Genomic DNA, 23,924 nt, shown 5'->3' with positions numbered 1-23,924 from the left:
CGTGCACCCCTCCAATAATTTTATGTTTACTAGTATACCCTTTACTTTAAGGTTTGTGTTGACATCAATAGAAAAGAATTGTAAAAATTTATAATTTTATCCTTCATTTAGCTTAGGTATAAATTAATGACAAATATTAGTAATATTTTTTATACTATTAAGGAGCTAAATATAATATACATATAAAGCCAAAATGGTGTAACTATATTAAAATATTAGTTTTGAATTATAGATATTGAATAAAAAATAGTTGTTGATAAATAAAATAATTAGCATTTTTTTTACCTTCTTTTTGTACTTCCTACACATAGATGAGGTGATGTTAATAATCTTGTTGCATCAATTTTTTGAAATTATCTTATTAATCTACATTCTCTGGTATTCTACAATTGAAATATATTCGTATAACAAAAAAAAAAAAGATGCCAATATATTTAGGAGTCAAAATACCAGTAAAAGAACAAGCAATCTTCAAGATAAGGGTAAAGAGAATATAAGTGTAATTAAAAATTATTTTAAAAAATATATGTTTTATTTTTAAAGGATTATAAGTGTAACTAACCCTATGCTATATCTACTTATGTTTAATAAGCTCATTTCTACCTATGCAAATATATGTTTACTAAAAAACAAACATATCACAAAAGAATGAAGTGGACATAAATTGTGTTTTCATTTAGAGAACAACAAGAATGGTGGATATGTTTTGTGCCTTTGGACTGGACCATATAGGGTTTAACTGCTCAAAGTTTATGGTACAAGATTGGCACTCACCCCCAAGACCAATGTCTTAAAATTCGTTTGATTATTTTTATTATATGTAATTTTGTTTTTGCCAAATTTATTAGGATATTATCTAATTTAGTTATTGGATTAATCATTATAAATTCATCACAGCCAATCTACAATATATCCGGATAATAAAGTATCGATGGTTGAAAAATTGATACAAATATTAAAAATTGAGTTATTTTTTCAAATATAGAATATGCTTCATATATGTATATGTATGTATGTAATATATATAAAGGTAGCAACTGAGTTTTGGTAATCGAATGTTAGGGTTTATCGTAATAATCGAGTTGCCATTGGCCGACTCCTCAAACTTAATACAGTAAGCTATTTTCTCAAGTTTAACCGTCAAAGAATCGTCTTTGATCGACGTGTAACAGTATCAACAAGACTTTTTACTTATTAGTTAGTTCGACACTGATTTAATATAAAATATTTTCGTAATTATTGAACTATTTTTTATAATTAAAAAAGCCAACTCCTTTATCACACAACAGATGTCATTATTATTGACTTTCAAAACAAAGGGTGCAAACTACTTGCCAAACACAAGTGAGACAACAACAAGAACATTTGTAAATCAAAACAGCAGGCACTTAAGAGAAATTAAGCATAGGCATCTGGATTTTGAGCGAGGAAAGCTTCGACAGCCTTGTACATTGCCAAGACTCTTTCCTTGCCTGCCTTCACTTCCTCTTCTTTCAGCGTAAACTCTCCGACTGTGTAGTACTTGCTCGTCACCTGACAAATGGAACCTCCATCAGCCGACTGCTCGAATTGAACGCTATAAGTTATTTTCTCAAGCTTGTCCTCCAAAGAATCGCCCTCGACTAATGTGTAACCGTATGTCAATGTCTTTTCATTCAGCTCATCGATACGATACTTCACGTACTTGAAAGGGCTACCTGCATCGTTCATGAACAAATCAGACCTTATATTTGTGTGTCAATAATGTAATATTAGGGTTATTGTTGGGCACTCGAGTGGGTATTTGTCTTATTTTATGTATTGATGTATTGAATCAACCAATATTGTATTGCTGAATTTATTAAAATATTGATGTAATCATTTAATTACTGCTAAAATAAATTATGTCTTGCAGGAATCAGTCTGCATGCCTCCAATGTCGAAGGAGGTTAAATAAACTGAAAAAGAAATAGTTAATCATACTACCTTCGGCAAAATTGATCTGCTTGATGGTTCCGGCACCTCCATCGCCTTGAAGGATGTCGATGCTCTTGATGGCCTGTGGCATGAGTTTGGGGATCAAGTTGTGTGAATCGAGGATGGACGCCTTAAAGATCCTGGAAGGAGGGATTGGTGAAGAGTGTTGGTCGGTGAATGTGGTGATTGCCATGGTGAGTTTGAAAGGAACTAGTAGCTAGACAAGTTATTGTAAGCTAGAAGAATTGTGCGACTTGTCGGAGTTGGATGAAGAAGAGAGAAAGCAAAAGCGCAATTTATAGGCTTCTTGCACAACATATTTTGTCGTTGATGGAATGATTCCTGAATGTGTCATACATGGGGGCCGGCTTAACTACTCACCCCACATCTATTTTGTTCCTCTTTTGTAGTTACCTCAATCTTCCCAAAATTAATGTATTTTCCGATGTTCGCAAGAATGCAGCTGTGGTTTTGATAAAGGGTAATTAAATTACAACAATTTCCAAGTTTATACACCTAAAATAATTTTAAAAATTAATTAATTATTTAGAAGAATTTTATATTTAACTTATAGGGAAAAAATGCAATTTACCCCATGTGAAATGAGAATTGAGCAAAAAAATACTTATGAAAAATAAAATAGTAAATTACATCACGTGTTTTAAAAAATAAAGCAAATTATCCATAACAATAATTTAGAGTGGGGATAATTTACTTTATTTTTCAAAATATAAGAAATAATTTATTAACTTTTTTTGTAAAAATTTATTTACACATTTCATATATGGGAAGAGATAAACTACACTTAATCCTAACTTATAGTAATCTTTCTATATCCCAACCATCCATGAAAATCATCACAACCGTTGGGCTCTCCACCCCATATAAGATCAAGGAATTGAGTCGAGATTCGGGTCCGGGTAAGGGTAAATGGAGTTGGGTCGGGGCCCATTACCAGGAGCACGCCTACAATTCCCATTGCTGATTCCCCCACTCTTCTTTTCCAAGAAAATTTTAAAATTCTTCCAGTACTTTGAATCAGAGAGAGAAATATTATAATCAGACATTCTAAACTAAAGTTTAATAAACAATTTCCTTCAAAAAAAAAAAGAATTCCTTCGTCCAGTTTCTATCAATTATCAAATCACAATCCTTTCCCGAAAGGTCCGATCTTTTTTTCTTTTTTTTTTCCCGATTTTCTAGTGTTTCTTTCTTTGGTGTTTATGTGCACAATGATATTTTTCAGATCTTCGGCGGTGGCAGTTGGGGGATATAGAGTGCTGTGATGGGGGCGCTGCTGTCAAAGATGTGGTTCATGTTGTTCCCCGCGACGGAGTACAAGATCGTGGTGGTGGGTCTGGATAACGCCGGCAAAACGACGACCCTTTACAAGCTGCATTTGGGGGAGGTGGTCACCACGCACCCTACTGTTGGTAGCAACGTTGAGGAGCTTGTCTATAAGAACATTAGATTCGAGGTCAGCTCCCATTATTTGAGAAGCTATTTTTATGGGTATCATGTAGCAACACGAGCTGGTATTTGTTTATGGATTTGATGGGATTGATTTGCAATTATACATATATATATATATGTATGAGGATAAATTTTCTTTCTTTGATGGCAATGTTGCTAGTTTGAGGTAGTGGGTTTTACATTTTCTTGAAAATTTGGGATAGTTCATGTGTATAGTATATCGTATTTTCCTTAATATGATTATTTGTCTGCTCTAGTATGGACGTCTCTCTTGATTTATTACTTATGGAATTTGAGGCCCAAGGAGTTATTTTGGGAAAGAAAAAGAGAAAGAAAGGAAGTAATCTCAATATAATAGCCTTGGGGAGGCACCTCAGCATGTATGTTTATGTTTAGATATTAATGCGACCACAATGCTTGTGAGAGACTGAAAACCATAGTCTTTTGATCAAGGAACTATTCTTGATGTGATGAATCATTGGAAAATTGAGGTTTACAGTCACTTGTACATTCAATGGGAATTGGTACTTATAAGACGTTATTCCTTTAATCAAATGGTTTATATTGGGGTAAAGACTATGACATGGTACTAATGGTGTGAGAATGTTTTTTGAATAACATGTATGCCTTTCTTTGGGAATAAGTGTGAATCCTTATGCTCATTCGAAAATCGTTTAGAATCCTGGTGGTTTACACTTGTAGTTTGACCTTTTGTTTGGACCTCTTTGGTTAATTCATTTTTGTCTGTGTCCACTCAGCATCCGGAGAGTGATTTTATGATTGTTGTCTAATGCATATGAACCATATTATGCTCGGGTGGCATATATCTACTGCATAATGACTCCTTTGTTCAATTCACTGAGCTCAATAGTCAATTTAGTTTCACGCTCTGGAAATTATTGCCTTTTCCACTGATTCCAGGCTGGATAAGAATCATTGAATATATTATAATATATATTGGATGCTTGTTGGTGGTATTGTTGTTATCCTGGTCAAATTACAATTTTCATTTTCTTAACTTTGATGATCTCTAACTCATTATCGGTGAAGAAACTAGTTTTTGAATCATATCAACCTTCTTTGTTTCTGACAAACTAATGGTACTCAAATCCTTTAGTTTGAACGTCTTGTTGGCTGCAAATACAAATTGGTATTGCATCTAGTCCATACAGAGATTTGGATGATTCAACTGATGACACCCCTGCCAGTAACTTGAATGCCAGAATCTGGTCAGAATAGAACTGACTTCTTATTGCTGTCTTTTATGGGAAGGTAGAACTTGTTTACTTAATGGTTCATAGAGACAAGTATTAGGTCCAATCCTTCTCTTTGTGAAACTGGTCCGGGTTCTTCTCCAAACTTGCACCAATTTTCAAAATGATGAGCATTTGGCTATAAGAAAACTAGCTGATGGCCTCCAAATTGTTCTTTGAAATCTGTGATGTGGAACAAGTAGCCAACAGGGCAATAAATGCAACATGTAGGTTTTAACATTCTTTTCCATTTCTCTTCAATGCATCAAATAAGTTGTAGATTATTGGAATGCTTTTTGAGTAAAAAATCATTTTCTTTCCTTTCTTAGTATCCAAACTTGCATTTAACTTGTGACATGGTGTAAAATGAGAAAATGCTTTTCATATCATAGATATTCACTACAGCAGCTTTATCTTTCCTGGATTCCCTAATTCATTTCATTGTTTCTATACTTCATCAAATCCTCAACCTGTGTAATTTGACTGATCTTTCGATTCCTTATAATCAGGTCTGGGATCTTGGTGGACAAGATAGGCTCCGGACATCATGGGCAACATATTATCGCGGGACTCATGCTGTTATCGTAGTGATAGACAGTACTGACAGAGCGAGGATCTCTATTATGAAGGATGAAATATTTAAGCTGCTTCCACATGAGGATTTACAGAGTGCGGTCGTGCTCATCTTTGCAAACAAACAGGATCTCAAGGACGCCATGACACCTGCCGAAATAACCGATGCACTTTCGCTTCACAGTATCAAGAACCATGATTGGCATATTCAAGCTTGCTCCGCGCTCACTGGTGAAGGTCTCTATGATGGATTGGGGTGGATTGCTCAGAGAGTAACTGGGAAAGCACCAAGCTAGAAGAATCAACAGACTCACATCAGAAACGTCCATTTCCATGTTCCAAACTCAGTAAATATTGATAGTTTGATGTATCACCCAATTATCCAAATCCACGAACTTTATACTTACATTGTTCTCATTGTATTTTGTTGCAATAGGGTTGCTGTGTTTGCTGATTAAACGTTTGAGGCCAGGAGCATACTTCTGAATGATTTAGAAGTGTTATTTTGAAGGGCACATATGAATCTGAAGGTCTTTGTAATAGGGTGGTTTTGGGAGCTGCAGCCCACTGTATAGTTCTACTTATTTCTAGCTTTTACAATCTGGTGAGCGGCATGATCAATTCTTTTCCCATCTGAGTAGATTATAAACCGTCGGATCATGCTTAATGATGTCAATATTTTATTTTATAATATTTTTACATTTTATTTAATATTCAGCATCTTTGGGTGCCTACTCAAGTGTATGGTTTTGGAATGCATTTGGGATAATGATGGACAAACGAAAACAGCAGTTACTGTACAATAAAAGAACAATGTAGATGTAATGAAAGCTACCACTCAATCACATAGAAATTTATAAATGAATTGGGTTGAAAATTCCATCAGTTTTTTCAACATCATACATTCCTTAATATCTGTTACTGTGAATGCCACTCCAACATCCAGAGTCTGATGAATCTGCTGAAGTGTGACAACGAGGTTGTTTCTGAAAGAACGATCATCTTGTGTTCATAGAATACACTGTGTATTGTGGTCACCTGTTGTAAGCGAATTTATCTGCAAAGTCCACTTGAAAAAGGAATTCATGAAAAACATCTGCAACGGTCATAATATCCAGCACCTGCAACCGGAAGACTCTGGTGGTCCTTCAAACCATCTGTCCCAGGTAGGATTTACTGGGCCATTGGTTCTGAAAAGCACAAACGACATATCCTTATTTGACAAAGTTGATTTCAATTGAGAAAAGTTAAAGAAAGTAAAAAGAACTCATACACTGGGAGCAGAGGATCTGGTCTTGTTTCTATATTCATCAGCAGCCTGTATAAACAGAATTAAAAGTAGAGGTTGGGAACCGAAAGAATGCAGAGTTAGCACATAATCCTAGAATCTGGCGCTTACTCTTTACAAGCAGCAGATGCTCTCTCCAATTTCTCAAGCTGTTCGAGTTCTTCCTGTACACCATATATCACCAGAAAAAAACTTGTTCTTAATAAATTACATGGAGTATTCAGCAAAGTGGCAATCTTAAGCAATTTTATCAGACATAATTTGTTTTGAGTTTTCACAATTTCATCAGCCATAATTTGTTTTGTGTTTTCAATAGTTCTAAGTATTTGAAGTATGACATTCTAGATGTAAAAAGAAAAAGAATTGGCTAAGGAAAAAAGATTCATGTGTTTCAAACATTGTTTTTAATTATCTTACGTACAAGGTACCTGAACTTTGTTCAATGTGATTCACTGGGAGAAACAGAAAAAGCACATAACTAATTACCAATTACCAATTTTTTTGTTTGAAAAAAGAAAGACCGAGAACGTACTAACAAAATTAATTTAAGGGGCCTGATGCAAAGAATCTGTTAATACTCAAACCCCAGAATCAACAAAACTCCACTTTTCCTGTTTTACATTGTACAAAAGAATTGAATTTATTTAATGTAAAGATTTTGTGAATCAAGTTTCAGATGCTGCCACCTCCGCTAACTGTTAACTCAGGCATTTAATTTAACTCCAAGTTTGTGGAATTTAAGGCCTAAAGTTCGATGCTGCGGACAGTGGTTCGGAAAATAATTTTATTGCATGGTGAAAGGCAATAATGATGCACTAAATTGCGATCCATATATTTGAGGAACAGAAATGGGGCACTTATGCAAAGCTCTAAGCGGTGCATTTATTGAGAATTTTCATTTTATCCAGCAACTAGATACTTCAAAGTTTACCTTCTAAACCGAATGCTAAAAGGATCTTTCATCTTCTTGGAAAGTACCAAACAGAAAAAATATTCGATATTGTTGCACAGTTAAGTCCTACACCCCATATATCTCAACAATTTTCCCTTCATGAAAACTAATCGCTTGTAATCCTTACTATGTTACTCCTCATTTTTGCTTGTGTATCTATTTCAAACACAAAAAGAACTAACACACATGGTATATCTCAAATCCACTGTCGAACTCCTGCTGTCAAGTGTCAAACCAAGAATCCAATTTCTAGCTTCCATTTTATATGTTATACTACACAATGCACTCCGAAAAGGGGAACTATCATAATTTAGAGGCTAATCTGCAGTGAACCCAGTGTTCTTCCTTCTTCTGACAGTTGGAAACAAGTGTGCCTATCTAAAGCTAATCAACTGATGTACCTCAAAGAAATGAAACAGAAAAAACAGCGTGCGACAGAAAGTCTTAAGTACACCTCTGGATTCTCTCCCTGCCAAGTGGTAAATGAATGTTCCTATCATCCTATACCCAAAGGCGATGTACCTTCTCGAGGTCAAGTCTATCGCTTTATCATTCTACATCAACTGCAAAAGAATTATCAAATCCCATTCCCCAGATTTCTCTTTGGTGCTGTATACTTAAATGCCCCAACTCAGAAAGAAACAGAAACTTTTCACCTAATGATAAAAAGCTCAATTCCCACACAGCTGACATAATATACATCAAGATTTCACCTTTAACCACCAAAACAAAAACTGGGCACTCAAATTCAATTCCTAGATAACAGAAACAACAAAAGATCAAAAATCTTGAAACATGAGTCAAACTGGTCAAAGTCAAACGGAAGGCGACAGCAAACAGAAGCAAACCTCCAAGAATCGAGTTTCTTGCTCGAGTCTCTTCAATTCAGCAGAAATCCTGTGTTTCCCTCTTGTATCCGTTGCCCCGACCACCGATCGCACTTCACCTGAACTCCCTGTTTGCATCTTTTTTTCTTTTTTCAAGTTGAAATGTATTTATTTCTTCACATACAGAACCAAATCAACAAAACAAACAAAAACCAGCCCTTCAAAATTGATGTTGTAGATTTATACTAGAAGCCCATTTTATGAAGAACAAGATTCCAACTTCTTTGAGCATTCAGTTGCACAACTCTCTCATCGGGATTGGAAATTAGTAAGCAACTAAAAAAAAAGGAAAAAGGAAAAGGGTTTTACTGTTTGGATTTATGTGGGTGTGGTGTTTGAGGTTTGGAAAAGGGAACAAAAAGGAGATAAAAAAACAAAAGGAACTTTCCTGATTTTTGTGTTTTATTGCCAATAGATTTTGTCAAGAATCAAATGATGAAAGGATTGAAGGGAAAGGTCATGGACTTTAATTTATGAGGGAAAAAGAATTTGGTAAACAATGGAATTTTAATATATTTCACAGACTATATTTATTTTAATATTTGTATTTCTTTTACTATTTTGTAATGCAAAGTTTTCTAAAAATAACACCCTTTTCACTGCTATTAAGATGATAGACTTGTGATATTGATGTTGCATTTAATTCATGATTGTGTGTTTATTAACTCTAATTTACCAGAATATTTATTTCAACTCTCTATGATATTAAACGCGTAAGTATTTATTCTGTTATTTTACAATTTATTTATTTTGACTCTTTATAATGTTAATTCTAAAATATCATAATATCTCAATATAATAATAAATTAAAAGAATAAACGGTTAGTGGACCTTGATCCCATAATCTTATACTTGTTCATAAAATTACAACTTTAATCACCAATCATTAGTCCATTCTAGTAGATTATTAAGATTAAACATATAGTCAAATAAACTCAATACTTACTTATAATATATGCAGTACTAATGGTAAATTACAATGGACTCTTTTGAAATCTGTTATTATTATAAATACCCTCTTATTGTTTGAAAAATTATAATACCCCCTTAAAACTACAAATACCCTAACAAATATCTCTACTGACAACTCATTATAAAAAATATTTGTTAGAATATTTATAGTTTTAAAGAGATATTTATAATTAAAACAAATATAAACAGAATTCCTTGAACTTTAAACTAATGCTGCACAAAATCATATGCATTACAATTATAATTATTACTATCAAATTTTCTATTTAAAATTTGATATGTTGGGTTCAAACCCGATTCATCATCACCTCTACGTTAAAAGAAAAAGGGTTTGATTAGATTGGTGTGGAGTTGAGCTGCCAATAAAGTTGAAAAGAGTTGTAAACTTTGAGCTTTTAACTCTACCAAATTGGTTGTATTCTTATGAAGAGAATGCATATTGGTTGATGAGAACAGGCGAAGCTTCCATCTCATTTCCTCGCAATTTCTCGGCACCTCACTCTCCTAACTCTCAAGTAATTTTTAGGGAAATAAAAAGAGTAAAATGCAGCCACCAATGTATGGGATTATTTGCACTTTGCTCCCTATGTTTTTTTTTAACACTTTTCCATTTAATTTTTGAATTTTGTTCCACTTTACATTTCTTAAGGAATAATGATGAAACATTCTGTCTGCGTATAATACATGCGCCTAAGGGCGATTTTGAATTCCATAAAATTGTAAAGATTAAATGCAAACAGCTCTCCGACATATGAAATCATTTACACTTTGTCTACAAATCTTTTAATAAAAAATAAAATAAATAAAAAAAAATGGAGAAAATAAACTCATGTATTTCTATTGGCGTCACCATCAAGTATATGTGTTTATTTCAATCCATGCCAATGTTATATTTGGCTTGTAATGTAAAGTGGTTTATCTACAGATCAAGCATTAAATTTTCTTAAAGTTTTCTCCATAGTTTTTCTAATTTGTTTTTTGTTTTGTAAAAAGTTTGGGAGGGGAGGTGGCAAAGTGCAAATGATTCCACACGTTGGGGGGGCTATCTGCATTTAACCTTTACAATTAATTCGCCCTTAAGCGTGCGAAGACAAAATATTCCACCATAATTTCCCAAAAAATGCAAAGTACAATAAAATTAAATGGTTGGGTGGAGAAGTGTAAAAAAAAGGTTGGGAGATAAAGTGCAAATGATTCCATATGTTGGGGGTGTTTAAATTTTACCCAAAAAAAATTTATTCCACCACTTTTTCATACCAAAAAATTGAGTAATCGAACTCTTCTTATTAAACTATACTTCATTGTTGGGGTTGGGGGGAGGGGGGCAGGGGAGAAGTATTGTAATCCAGATTATTTAACGTTTTCATCTTTTAACTTTTTAAAATAATATTTTAATTCTATATTTTTCTTTTAGTTTCATTATTTTCAGTCTTTTTCTTCACTTGAGTTTACCTCTATTTGCTGTAAGAGTGAACTTTGATGAGAATAGACTGAAATAATAAAATTAAAAAGATGTAGGATAAAAATACTATCTTAGAAAAGTTAAAAAGACAAAATGGTGGCAAAAATAAGCTAATAGGATTAGTAGCTCCAATTTTAAATGCATATGCATAGGGTGAACTCAGACAAAAAAAAAAAAAAAAGATGAAAATTGTGAAAATTAAAGAAAATAAGCTAATAGGATTAGTAGCTCCAATTTTAAATGCATATGCATAGGGTGAACTCAGACAAAAAAAAAAAAAAAAGATGAAAATCGTGAAAGTTAAAGGAAGATAATGTCAACCGAACTATCTGTGTGGAATAAAAAATGTATTTAAACCTTTACTTTAGTGATGCTTTAGTTTTAGATGTTTTAAATATAAATTGTAATAATAAAGATAAATTTAATTTGAAAATTGATGAACTAAAAGAAAATAAAAGTTGATAAATATTGTAAAAGTTTTTATTACACATAAATGAATATAGTCTCACACATAAAGTTGGAGGGGTTAAAGAGTTTTTATCTTCAGAATTTGAGAGCAAAAGATTTATATATCATATGCTTGAGAGTATCAAACTGAACTTCACTCTTTACTTTAATAATATCCAGTTTATGTTGGTTGAGAATAATTTCTAAACTTTCTTAAGTAAATTATTTTTTTCCTAAGTAATAAAAATTTTCACAGCTCCAATAGTATTCGTACAGTTTCCATCATTTTTTTAAATATTTATTTATATTAAAATATAAATCTTTGTTCCGTTTCTTCTGACTAACTAGACAATTTAAACTTTATAAAAATTTATATAACTTATCAATTATCTCATAAAAATATATTTCATTAAATCCTCCATCTTCTTACAGCTACTATTCTTAATAATAATTATAGTCTAAGTTATTTTAAAAATCTCATATTTCTTTTTTTAATAAACATAATTTTCATATAACTCAAATATTATTTTCAAATATGCCTATTCATTTTTATCAGTTCCTTACTATTACAAGAGCTAATTAAACATCTACCAATATAATTAAATATCTGGTTAATCAATTCAGTTAAATTGAAATTATTAAATCTAATAAATTAAATAATTTAAATCATTAATTATAACAATCTTAATTCAATTGAGACATTTACTGATCATTAATTTATAATTACTCGAATTGATAAAGCTTTTTGATTAAATATTAAATTGGATATAATAATCTATAATTAATAAAGATATTAACTAAATAATATAATTATAAAAATTAATACTAATTTAAATATAATTTTCCCTTACCTGTTCGCATCGGCCGAATGTCTTTGTGTGTGTGTGTGCGCGCTTTTAATTGAGGGTGGGCGGTTTCATATATACGTCTCTTTCTCTCTTTTTCATTCTTTCTTCCTTTTTTTTGTTTTTAAATATAATTGTTGTAAATATTTACAATTTATTTATTTATTAATTAAAAATTTTAAGTACTTATCTCTTAATCCTGTAATTATGTATTAAATGTTTTTGTAGATGTTATGAAAAATTCCTAAAGATCCAGTTCTGTTACTCCTGCTTGCTCTGATCCTCACTACTCTCCTTGTTTCTTTCCTCTTTGTCAACCACGAAGTCAACTTGCCGGACGGAGCTTGCTACACTGATGGAACAGATATCGGCGCTACGCCATCCCTGAAACCATCTAGCTAGCTTAATCAGCCCGTGAATTCTCTCATTGCTCGATTTAGCTGCTCGCCAATTCTTGGAGGCCACTACCTTTGAAGCCCCAATGGAGGGAACGAAACAGACTTCATCGCCGGGCAGTGGAGGGAAAAATGGTTTAATGGCTTCCTCATCTTCAGCTTTTTTCTACAGAAAACCAGAGCCCACAAGCATTACTGGCTTCCATCGCACACACGATGAAAGCCACAATATTGTGATTGAGCTTCAGCGTTCGGGTTCCGGCTTCTCCGCTGCTGATGGGTCTGACCTCAGTTCGATTGTCAGGGAAAAAGACCTGACCTTGCTTGCTACACTTGGTGGTGTTGAAGGTATAGCTGATGCTCTCAAAACCCATTTGCGAGATGGAATTGGTGGGAGTTCTCAAGATATTTCGCGTAGAAAGGAGACTTTCGGGAGTAATACTGTCGTAAAGCCACCTACGAAGAGCTTCTTCCATTTTGTTTGGGAAGCTTCCCAGGATGTAATAACTCTCATCCTTCTGGTTTGCGCTGCGCTGTCCCTCGGACTTGGTATCAAGGCAGATGGGCCTAAAGAAGGTTGGTATAATGGTGGCAGTATGTTTCTTGCTGTTTTTGTTGTAATTTCGGTTCGTGCCACGGCTGATTTCTGGCAGAAGAAAAAATTGGAGAAGGGGTGTGAGGATTTCCCTGTAGTTGTCATCAGAAGTGGAAGGAGGCGGCAAGTGTCGGTATTCGATATCGTTGTTGGAGATGTTATTTGCTTGAAGATGGGCGATCAAATTCCCGCTGACGGCCTGTTTGTGGAAGGGTATTCTTTGCGAGTTGATGAATCTAGCATGACAGGGGAGAGCGATCATGTTGAAGTCAATAAAGATCAAAATCCATTCTTGCTTTCAGGTACCAAAGTAGCTGAGGGATGTGCTAAAATGCTTGTTGTCTCTGTTGGATTGAACACGGCATGGGGTTTGCTTATGAGCTCAGTCTCTGTAGATTCACGGGAGGAAACGCCTCTTGAGACACGGTTAAACAAGCTGGCCTCTTCTCTCGGTTTTATTGGTTTAAGTTCAGTTGTAATGGTACTTGTCATTCTATTGGTGCGTTACTTCACAGGGCATACAAAGAATGAAGATGGGACAATAGAGTTCGTTCCCGGGAAGACTAAAGCAGTTGATGTGATCAACGACCTTCTGAGAATTGTTGCTGCTGTTGTGTCTATTTTGGTTGTTGCGATACCTGAAGAATTGCCGTTGGCAGTTGCATACATTCTGGCATATTCCACTGACAGAATGAAGGGCGATCATCAGACAATGGTGAGGAACCTTCCTGCATTTGAGGCAGTGAGCTGTGTTACAACCATATGCACAGATTTAACTGATATTCTTACGTCAAATGAGATGAAGGTGATCAAGTGCTTGATAGGAAAAGATTGGGTAGAAGCAAGAGGTCACTCTCCAATAGCATCTAATGTTCTGCAAATGTTGTTCCAAGGGATCAGTCTCACCAAAAGCAGTACTGTTCAACAGTTTCTCACAGTTACTACCACTGACGATGCAATTCATTCATGGGCTGTCCTGAAACTGAACATGGAAATGAACATCAACACAAGAGATTTCTCAGTTCTGGACTTGGAAGCTTCCTGCCCTGAAAAGAAAATAGGTGTTCTAATTAAAAATCAGTCAGACGAAACATTCCATGCTCATTGGAAGGGGGATGCTGAAATAATTCTCTCATCATGCTCACATTACCAGGACGCAACTGGAAATATTGTTACTCTTGATGATCAAGAGAGGGAAAGATTTCAGCAAATAATAGAAGATATGGCTGCTAATAGCCATCAATCTATTGCATTCGCGCATAAGCAGATCTCACAAGATGCGTATGAGAATGAAGTGACAAATCACGATATTCCCAACACCGGTTTGGTTCTCTTGGGAATCTTTGGCCTGAAAATTCTTCGTAGCCCCAGTTTTAAGGAAGCTGTTGAAATTTGCCAACAGGCAGGGATCAGCGTCAAACTAATTACAGGAGGAAATGCGTCATTGGCAAAAGCCATCAGCATGGAGAGCGGCATACTTCCACCAAACCAAGGTGTGGATGATGGATCAATGGTGAAAGGTGTAGAATTCCGCAACTACACAGACAAAGAAAGATTGGTTAAAGTTGACTGTATTAGGGTAATGTCAAGGTCTTGTTATGTAGACAAACTCCTAGCAGTGAAGTGTCTAAAAGAGATTGGCCATGTAGTTGCAGTGGTTGGCAACAGCCTAAATGATTCTCTGTGTTTACATGAAGCCAATGTGGGAATTTCAGTGGGGATCCAGACCAAAGTAGTGGTGAAAGAGAGTTCAGATATCGTCATCTTGGACAACAATTTTGCTTCAGTTGCCCAAATTCTTAAATGGGGTCGATGTGTTTACAACAACATCCAGAAACACACTCAGTTCAACCTTACGTTATGTGCATCTGCCCTAGCAATCAACATTGTGGCAGCAATTTCGGTTGGCAAGATGCCATTAACACCAGCCCAACTGCTATGGGTCGATGTTACTATGAACACATTGGCTGCTCTTGCATTGGCTGCTGAGGAACCAAACACAGAACTCATGAAAAAGCGACCTATCAGTCGTTCCGACCCACTTATCACCAACATCATGTGGAGAAACATTATAGGCCAAGCTTCTTACCAAATAACAGCTATCTTGGCCTTAATGTTCAAAGGCAAATCAATCTTTGGGGTCCATGAAAAGGCAGTTGACACACTTGTTTTTAACACATTTGTGCTCTGTCATGTGTTCAATCTGTTCAATGCAAGGCAGCTTGAGGAGAAGAATGTTTTCAAGGGAATTCTCAAGAACAAATTGTTTATAGGACTCACTTGCATGATTGTCATTCTTCAGGTTATTTTGGTGGAGTTTCTGAATAAGTTTGCACGTACAGAGAAGTTGAATTGGGTACAATGGGCGGCATGCATAGTCATTGCAGCGGTGTCTTGGCCATTTGGCTGTCTCATCAAGTACATACCAGTTCCAGATACGGAGACCATCTTCAATTTTCTCCCTCGGATACTTAGACGTGTCCTAATGACAACTCGATCTTGACAGAGTACAATGTGGTTGGACCAGAATTCATCTAAAGAAAAAGGGTCCGAATAGGTAATTTTTCTTTCCAAATTCTTGTCTAAATCAGTTTTGATTGCATTAAGAGTGTGTTTGGGTAAGTTTATAAACTCTTTGAAATATCTTATAAAATGTTAAAAACTTATCACATGTTATGAAGTATTTGGTAAATGTTTCATACAAAAATCATACAAGACCCAAAATAAGATGTCAGGATTTTGTACAAGCTCTATTACAAAATGTAAGGGAGTTTTTAGTTGATAATTATTACTAACATTTTATAGGCCCCATCATCTTATTTTTTCAAAAAAGAACTTATATTTTAACAATATAATTCAACATCTTATAAACTCTTAGAATACGCTATAACACATATGGACTTATAAAATCATTTAGGGATAATTACATTTACACCCCTTATCTATGGTCTATTTACATAAACCACCCTCATCTTTTGAGTAATTACAAAAACCAAAAACCACCACTTACAGCCAAAAGTAGGGGTAATTTGCATAATGATGTTGATATTTTTTGGGATGCATATGTAATGTTCCAAAAAATAAGGATGTTTTGTGTAAATAATGTCGACGTTTCTAGTGAGTGTATGTATAATTTTAACAAAATATGAGTGATTTGTGTAAATAGATCATAGATTCAAGAGGTAAAAATATAATTATCCCAATCATTTAACAAGTTTAGCCGTACACCCACCAAATCAATCAATTTGAAGATGATGTTACATGTCAATCTGTTGAGAAATTGAGATTGGCAGATCCATTTGTAATGTATAAATGTTCTTTCACAAATTTGGATTGTGAATATGGACTTCATTCTTCAAAAGGATCAACATCTTCACAGCCAAAAAAGCTGAACTTTATGTGATTTTTGGACTATTTCTTCGTTTAATATCTGAACAATATACACACACCGACATGAAACCTCTCGGTTTGGTCTGAAGATTTCTGCTTTGCCATGTTCTTTCATTACAGGACAGGATGAGGAAGCGGGAAACCGGTGTTCGAAATGTAGTGGTTTTAGACCAAGAATTTTTGGTACGGAAGTTTGTTATGTTTCGAATAATTAGTTAAGGGTGAGTTTTGTTGTAATCATGGGATAGGACTTGATGTTATTGGGAACAGATAGCAATGTGCAAGTCTTGTCTTGTCTTGTTGTATGTGTTTGATCATCAAATTTGTGTTGGAGTTGGACCTCACATGATGTTAAATATAGTAAGGGTTTTGGCTGTTTATAGTTGAGTTGTGAAGTTGAGGTCGTGCAATCATGAGGTTGCAAATTTGAGTCTTATAAATATATGTATTTAGTTTATTTTTAATAATAGCATGTTGTTTTTTTGTTTACTTTGAAATTGTTTCTTTATTTATTTTAAATTTGTTTGTCGATTCAGAAATTTTGATCTATTGCGTATTGAATATTATAATGATAATTGTTGGTTGATTTAGAAATCTTGATGTATTTCAGAAAAATATTTTATGGGCAAGATCAACTTATAGATTTTGGGTTAACAATGCTTCTTTAGTAGTTTTAGAAGCAAAAGTGGGCAATTCAAATATTTCAAAAGTGTTTTTCTAAATTCAAAAATTAAAAAATACTTTTCAAGAATTTCCCCAAACAGTCCCTAGACAATCAGACTCTTTCTTTATATTCGGCATATTAAATTAGAGGAACAATTTGGTCATTTTTTTTTATTTTTATCGTAATTATCTATTTAGTAAAGTCATATATAATCTAGCAATTAAGGTTGTGATTCTATGAACAAGTTTGAAGTCGTAAATTCGAATCTCATCAATAATGTGGTCATTTGTTTAATTTCTATGCAACTTTTTTATAATTTATTTTTATTTCTTGTTATATTAATGTATTGATCAAATAAATATAATTTAATTTATTTATATATTGATGTAATTATATAAATACTATTTCTATATATGAAAAAAAGTTACCAGAATTGTCAAATATCAATGTAAGGTGGGAAAAAAAAACCCTTCATCTTTTAGATCGCATGCGTAATAGTTGACGAAGTTGAGACTCATGATCACATGGTTTGGATTCCTCAATATACGTGGGATATTGTTTCTACTGCATAATAAGTTTTGATTAAATTTAGTTTATTCGATATTTTTTATCAGGATATGATTGTTATAATAATTTTTATTAGATATTAGTATTTAATAAAAATAATTTAATCAATTTATTTCAATTAATAATAATTCATTCATTTTACTTAAAGAAAAAGAATCACCTCCGTAATTTTCAGGAATATCAACATTTAGAAAATACTGAGGTGGGCCCCAAGATTCCAGTTGTAAGATACCTCGTCGATCTCATCTCAAGGACCACAAAAATTTCAGATAGGTTAAAATTCCAAAAGTAATTGGGGCAGGTAGGGATTTTGACCAAGAATAGGGGCCACCCGCACGATTCAGACAGCAGCTGAGCTGAAAATTCGACAACCGTTTTGACCGAGGCAGGACAAGTCTGTGGAAGGCGATTGGTGAGTTACTTTTCCTTTCCTTTTCTATCTGATCAAAACAATACGGAATACGATTTACGTTGTTTTCGCTTTTCACCAACTGAAAGTTGCCAACTGCTAACTCTTTAATCTTAATAAAACTATTGTTTAAGTCACAAAGTTGAAGTTCTATGATAAAATATTCTGAATTTGAGAACGTCAAATTCAAGATTCATGAATAATTGTTGCGGATGTAAGAAACTAATAATTCATGTTTAATGAATTCAAGATTTGAATACCTCACTTCATATGAATAATTCAATAATTTTGTGTTTTTTTTCCTGTTTTTATAAAAATTTAATAACTCATATATATTCGGGCGGAACTTGAACAATGATATCAAACTTGTTCGTGGGATTCAGGTTTAACTATTAAATTAAGATATCATTGATCGATAATTTTATATTTAATAACCATATAAATGTATAGTTGATATGCAGTCTATCTTCAAGTAAACATTAAAAAATGATGATTGACAGAATTATTTGAGTATTGCTTGTCTCCCAAATATTTCAGGAGCGAATGTGTTGTTTCGGTCTTCACTTTGAAGATTTCCTTAAATCTTAGGACTAAATATGAGGGATAAAGGAAATGTGGAAATATAGCTAGAAACTCAAGCATGATGATTATCATTCTCAAGAAACAGGCAATCAGTACCACACAAACTACCGAACTTCAGAAATTTAAGTGTGAAGAAGATACATAAACAGAGCTCTACATTGTGGTCACCAGTTGATGTAAGAATAAAAACACCCCTTATTGAAAGAAAACAGAAGAGATAATCACCCTTCAAAGTGGAAGAACATGGCCCAAATTTGGAAGGACTTTCATCTCTTGTTAATCCCAATTAGGGGATTCTTGATCCTGCAATCCAAGAATATGAGAGATATTAGGTCTTGGATTCTAGTAAGATTTTCACCAAAAAAGATAGATATATGTAAATGTGGGGAAGAGGGATAGTTACCTTGTTAGGCCTTTTTCTTCACATCAATTCTGGTCCAGCATTTATCACACTTGTTAGCAGACATCTAATGAAGTTGTTAGCACTACAATTACGGCCGTTCATGTGACGGAATTCACGTGTGGCTCACTGTAGATGTACATGGATGATTGTGATTGTCTGGTGAATCCCATCATACATGAATGACTGTGATTGTTTGAATGTCAAAGTGCTAAAACCTCCTAACAGTTAACATCTGGACATCTAAAGAGAATCCTGGTTTAGGAATCCTACGTGTTAGTATACATCCAAACTTCTAAATGAACAGCTTTCGTTGGAGTCCCCTGTTTCAGATGATCAGGTTATTGAGGATTGGCTTCTTCGGAACTGGTAGAAACTTGACCAGCCAACCAATCAGCCAAGAGAAAGCTGCAATTCCTATACAGGCTCCCCATTGCTTCCAATCTAACCTCTTTGTATGTGCAAATTTATTCAACAATTCAACCATTATTACTTGGAGAACTATGGTAATCCCGGTGATTCCAAGGAACAGTTTATTCTTGTGTATTCCCTTGAAAATGTTCTTCCCCTCGAGCTCCCTTGAATTGAACTGATTGAACACTTGCAAGAGGACAAAAGTGGTGAAGATAAGTGTGTCAATGATGTTTCCATCGTTGCCAAATATTGATTTTCCCTTGAACTTTAAGGCCAAGATCACTGCTATCTGATATGAAGCTATACCTACTATGTTTCTCCACATGATGTTGGTGATGAGCGGGTCGGACTGACCTATAGGTGGCTTGTTCATGAGTTCATCAGTCGGATCTCCAATAGCTAGGGCAAGAGCCCCCAAGGTGTCCATAATGAGATTCACCCACAGGAACTGGGCTGGTGTTAATGGTATTTCACCAGTTGAAACAGCTGCCACAAAGTTGATTGCCATGGCTGCAACATTTACAGTCAACTGAAATTGGATGAATTTTTGAATGTTGTTGTACACACATCTTCCCCATTTCACAACTGTGACAATAGAAGCAAAATTATCATCCAGGATGATAACATCTGAGCTCTCCTTTTCCATTTCAGTGCCCTGAATTCCCATTGAAAGTCCTATATCTGCTTCTCTCAATGCTGGTGCATCATTTGTTCCATCACCAGTTAACGCAACGACATGGCCTCTCCGTTTAAGGGATTGCACCAATAAAAGTTTGTCTAAAGGAGATGACCTTGCCATAACGCTAATGTTTTCAACTATCTCCATTCTTACATTTTCTTGGTACCTGCGAAATTCTTCACCTGTTACTATGGATCCATCTTCACTAACTTGTTGTGTGGGAGACAGTATTCCACATTCGATGGCTATGGCTTTTGCTGTAGAAATGTTTTCTCCGGTAATCATTTTGACGTTGACCCCTGCGAGTTGACAAATTTCAACAGCTTGCTTCACATCAGGATGGCAGGTACCTCTCAGTGCCACGAATCCCAGCAGAATCAAATCCTTGTCTGGAACCTTTCGATGTGCTCTTTCATTCTCATACTCCTCTTCTGAAAGGTGCTTATGGGCAAATGCAATGCATCGAAGACCACTAACTGCCATATCTTTTGCTGTTTGATGAAATCTCGCGCTCTGCTGATCATCAAGAACTATAGCTTGTCCAGAGTTATCATAGTAATGTGAGCATGATGACAGGATTCTCTCAAAATCCCCTCTCCAGTGCACATGGATCATTGACCTATTATCTTGCTGTCTTTCAACTAAAATCCCTATTCTCTTCTTCTCAGGACAGGATGCTTCAACATCAAGAATCGACAGACCATGTGTGTTGTTGTCCATTTCCATGTTCAATTTCATAACAGCCCACGAGCGAATTGCATCGTCCATTGGAGCAACTGAGAACAACTTATGAACACTACCTTTTGAGAGACTGATCCCTTGGATCAGTAGTTGGAGAACATTGTCCGCAATTGAAGTGTAACTTCTTCCTTCTATAGATTCTGCTCCAATAACAGACTTTGTTACTTCCATCTGAGTCAGTAAGAGAGCAGGTGTATCCATGCATATGGTTGCTGCAGAGCCCATTTTCTCACAAGCGGAGAGCTTTCTGACCAATGCACGATCAGCCATCAGTCTTCTCATTGAGTATGCAAGAGTAAGGGTCACCGCCAAGGGTAAACCTTGAGGAATTGAAACAACTACAATGGTCACAGCAGTAGCTATTATTCCCACAATGGTATTGATCACATCTTCAGCCTTAGTCTTGCTGCCATTAAATTCTTTATTCCCATTGTCATATGTTGTAGTCCTAGTGAAGTAACGTACCAACAGTGCAGCAAGAACTAAGCAACCTACTACTAGACCAAACATTCCTGTTAACAGAGTGAACTTCTTCAGTCGTGCTTGAAGGGGTGTCTGCTCAATGGATTCACTATGAACAGAGCTCATCATTTCACCCCAAGTTGTGTTGATTCCAACAGAAGTGACCATCATTTTAGCATATCCATCAGCTACCATTGTGCCTGAAAGCAAGAAGGGGTGCTGATCTTTATCAACTTCAATAAAATCATTCACCCCAGTCATGCTAGATTCATTCACTAGCAAAGAGTGTCCTTCCATGAACAATCCATCAGCAGGTACTTGATCACCAATTGACAAACAAACAACATCACCAACAACAATGTCAAAGATTGAAATCTTTTGCTGGCTTCCATTTCTCACAACTTTAACCAAGATGTCGTTGCTGATCTTGGAAAGCTTGTCTAACTGTTTGTTCTGCCTAAAATTGCTAGCTGCTGAAACAGAAACAACAACAAAAACAACAACAAGTATGCTTCCACCATCATACCAGCCATTTTCAGTCCCGTATTCCTTGATGCCAAATCCAAGCAACATTGCAGCACACACTAAGAGGATGAGAATTGTTGGATCAATGAGTTCTTTCCACACAAAAGAGAACAAGCCCTGTTTAGGTGGCTTAGCATAAGAATTGGTACCAAAGGCTTTTGTTCTCCATGAAATATCTTCAACATCACCCCCTATTCCCTGCTGCAAATCAGTTTTGAGAGAAATTGCTAGTCCCTCAACACCTCCAAGTCTAGCTACCTCATCATTCCTTTTCTCCTTCACAAGCTTACTGAGCATTGATTGATCGACAGTTAAGGAACCTGACCCCAGTCCCTGCTGATCACCAGTTCCCATCTCAATCACATACTCATGAACTTCAGGCGGCATTTGATAGTACCTTGTAACACTTTTACGCTCCGGTTGTCTGTAATGTAAAACTGACAATGACGATGAGGCCATTGAGCAATTCTTTGCTCCACTATGTGACAGGGGCTGTTTTCCTATTGAAGAAATGGGAAATGCAGTATAGCAAATATAAGAGTATACATAGGAAGCAGTATAGCAAACTCGAACACACAAGTCAGTTTGAAACTTCTTGAGCTTTATTATTTTTTAAGTAATATATTGATATTATATATATTATTTACACCAAGATTTTTGTTTAACTCTTCCTCTTATGTTATGCTTTTTTTTTATTTTTAACATAATCTTATGTGACACTTCGATTATTGTGTAGGGAGCAAAGCTTGAGTTCTGAAAAATCAAGCTCATCAAATTCGGTTCCCTATATTTTTTAATTATTTTTATATTGTAGTGATATATTTATATATTACTTAATACATTACTAATTTAATCAATTAAATGAGTATGGAGCATAATATGGCTAGCAAGCTGAGTTTTTTCCTTTCTAATTCAGGCTAGGTAGAGCCTGAGCTCTAAAAATGGGAGATGTTGAGGCCGGGCCCTGGCCCAGGCCCGACCCCAGCCCGAGCATGTGATGCCTTGGCTACCCCAGCCATCAGCCATGGCTGCCGGAGCTGCCACGGCTGAGCAACTGGGCCTCAAGCCCGAATGCATGTTCATTTTAATATATTCGGGCTCAAACTCACCCTCAAAAATTCCACCAGCTCGACTGGATCGTTCTTAATATAAGTAAAAAGGAGAAGGATGGGAATTGACGATAACTACAACGACGAAACGAATAAGTTTTAAACTACAGATCGATCATGAATTTGAACAACAAATCTCAGGTGAGTGAAGGGTACCTGTTATTTGAGCTGGATGCGCCGCCCTGATGGTGGAGTTAGAGGTGGTGGTTTTTTTCAGTTTAAACGCCGAAAACAGAGGACTGTATTATGTTTTTATGGGTTTTAGTTACTGTACCTGTCAATCCCCTTTCCTAACCGCGTAAACCGGATGAGGCTAACGTTGTTTCGGAGTTTATTTATTCTACTCCGTATATATATGAGTCAGAGTGGGTGGAGAAATATCGAAGTTTGATACTTTAGAGAGCATGTAAAGTTCAACACCAAAATCATGCAATAGTGATATCAGCATAACAAGAAAAAACATATCTATGGCATCCTAATAACTCCAGCTTTTTCATAAAAAAATAGTTCAGCATTTGTCATTAAGCTGCTGGAAACTTCATGGCTATTTCCACAAAGACTTTTTATTAATAGTTCAATATAAAAACAGAAACAATAAAAAAGCTCATAAGTTTACTGAGGATGATTCCTGTTTCCTTTAACCAATCAGAATTTGCTCAATGCCCTTCTTTTTAAATTTAGTTTTTTTGGAGTGTATTTTGAGCTTCCAAATGATGTAAAGGAACAGGAGGGGAACTAGTATTTTACATGTATTTTCATTTTTTGGAATAGTCACTTTATGTAAAAGCTAAAAGTTTAAGTTGTCAGAAAAATCAAATCATTTAATATTTAATATTTCTAACATGCTGGTTATGTTTAGATGATATCTTTTAAGAAGAGTAGCA

The 23,924-nt window shown here is 35.1% G+C and overlaps 5 protein-coding genes across 6 annotated transcripts; 2 read left to right on the top strand and 3 right to left on the bottom strand.

Annotated features, from left to right (window-relative positions):
• Window positions 1,275–2,238, bottom strand: LOC105171614 (major allergen Pru ar 1-like). The gene is made up of 2 exons (XM_011092778.2): window positions 1,966–2,238; window positions 1,275–1,697 (listed from the first exon to the last, which is right to left on the bottom strand). The coding sequence occupies exons 1-2, from the start codon at window positions 2,147–2,149 to the stop codon at window positions 1,399–1,401; spliced, it is 483 nt and encodes a 160-aa protein (XP_011091080.1). The 5' UTR covers window positions 2,150–2,238; the 3' UTR covers window positions 1,275–1,398.
• On the top strand, window positions 2,961–6,333 carry LOC105171613 (ADP-ribosylation factor-like protein 5). 2 transcript variants are annotated; one of them, XR_848589.2, is made up of 4 exons: window positions 2,961–3,120; window positions 3,203–3,433; window positions 5,192–5,602; window positions 5,692–6,333. XR_848589.2 is itself a non-coding variant. In XM_011092777.2 (3 exons), the coding sequence occupies exons 2-3, from the start codon at window positions 3,242–3,244 to the stop codon at window positions 5,549–5,551; spliced, it is 552 nt and encodes a 183-aa protein (XP_011091079.1). In that variant the 5' UTR covers window positions 2,961–3,120; window positions 3,203–3,241; the 3' UTR covers window positions 5,552–5,772. The 2 variants fall into 2 exon arrangements, 1 of the variants encoding a protein (XP_011091079.1); XM_011092777.2 differs by having other exon boundaries at window positions 5,192–5,772.
• LOC105171612 (guanine nucleotide-binding protein subunit gamma 2) lies at window positions 6,088–8,772 on the bottom strand. Its single transcript, XM_011092776.2, has 4 exons — window positions 8,344–8,772; window positions 6,655–6,707; window positions 6,529–6,573; window positions 6,088–6,445 (listed from the first exon to the last, which is right to left on the bottom strand). The coding sequence occupies exons 1-4, from the start codon at window positions 8,458–8,460 to the stop codon at window positions 6,361–6,363; spliced, it is 300 nt and encodes a 99-aa protein (XP_011091078.1). The 5' UTR covers window positions 8,461–8,772; the 3' UTR covers window positions 6,088–6,360.
• Window positions 12,319–16,977, top strand: LOC105171611 (calcium-transporting ATPase 12, plasma membrane-type-like). The gene is made up of 2 exons (XM_011092774.2): window positions 12,319–15,655; window positions 16,609–16,977. Exon 1 carries the CDS (start codon window positions 12,590–12,592, stop codon window positions 15,599–15,601), a length of 3,012 nt encoding a protein of 1,003 aa, XP_011091076.1. The 5' UTR covers window positions 12,319–12,589; the 3' UTR covers window positions 15,602–15,655; window positions 16,609–16,977.
• LOC105171610 (calcium-transporting ATPase 12, plasma membrane-type) lies at window positions 18,750–23,494 on the bottom strand. The gene is made up of 3 exons (XM_011092773.2): window positions 23,197–23,494; window positions 19,114–22,431; window positions 18,750–19,013 (listed from the first exon to the last, which is right to left on the bottom strand). The coding sequence occupies exon 2, from the start codon at window positions 22,388–22,390 to the stop codon at window positions 19,439–19,441; it is 2,952 nt and encodes a 983-aa protein (XP_011091075.1). The 5' UTR covers window positions 22,391–22,431; window positions 23,197–23,494; the 3' UTR covers window positions 18,750–19,013; window positions 19,114–19,438.

Source organism: Sesamum indicum, linkage group LG10 (assembly GCF_000512975.1).
Source record: "Sesamum indicum cultivar Zhongzhi No. 13 linkage group LG10, S_indicum_v1.0, whole genome shotgun sequence".
NCBI classification, from domain to species: domain Eukaryota; kingdom Viridiplantae; phylum Streptophyta; class Magnoliopsida; order Lamiales; family Pedaliaceae; genus Sesamum; species Sesamum indicum.
Note: the sequence above shows the minus strand (reverse complement) of the source record. Positions and strands in the feature narration are given on the sequence as shown.

Excerpts from the sequence above, each read along its gene's own strand:
- LOC105171614 (XM_011092778.2), bottom strand. The coding sequence starts at position 2,149 with ATGGCAATCACCACATTCACCGACCAACACTCTTCACCAATCCCTCCT. Across the intron at positions 1,698-1,965 it reads GCAGATCAATTTTGCCGAAG|GTAGCCCTTTCAAGTACGTG; the intron begins GTAGTATGATTA and ends TGAACGATGCAG.
- LOC105171613 (XM_011092777.2), top strand. The coding sequence starts at position 3,242 with ATGGGGGCGCTGCTGTCAAAGATGTGGTTCATGTTGTTCCCCGCGACG. Across the intron at positions 3,434-5,191 it reads ATAAGAACATTAGATTCGAG|GTCTGGGATCTTGGTGGACA; the intron begins GTCAGCTCCCAT and ends CCTTATAATCAG.
- LOC105171612 (XM_011092776.2), bottom strand. The coding sequence starts at position 8,460 with ATGCAAACAGGGAGTTCAGGTGAAGTGCGATCGGTGGTCGGGGCAACG. Across the intron at positions 6,708-8,343 it reads AAGAAACTCGATTCTTGGAG|GAAGAACTCGAACAGCTTGA; the intron begins GTTTGCTTCTGT and ends TATGGTGTACAG. Across the intron at positions 6,574-6,654 it reads GCATCTGCTGCTTGTAAAGA|GCTGCTGATGAATATAGAAA; the intron begins GTAAGCGCCAGA and ends CTGTTTATACAG.
- LOC105171611 (XM_011092774.2), top strand. The coding sequence starts at position 12,590 with ATGGAGGGAACGAAACAGACTTCATCGCCGGGCAGTGGAGGGAAAAAT.
- LOC105171610 (XM_011092773.2), bottom strand. The coding sequence starts at position 22,390 with ATGGCCTCATCGTCATTGTCAGTTTTACATTACAGACAACCGGAGCGT.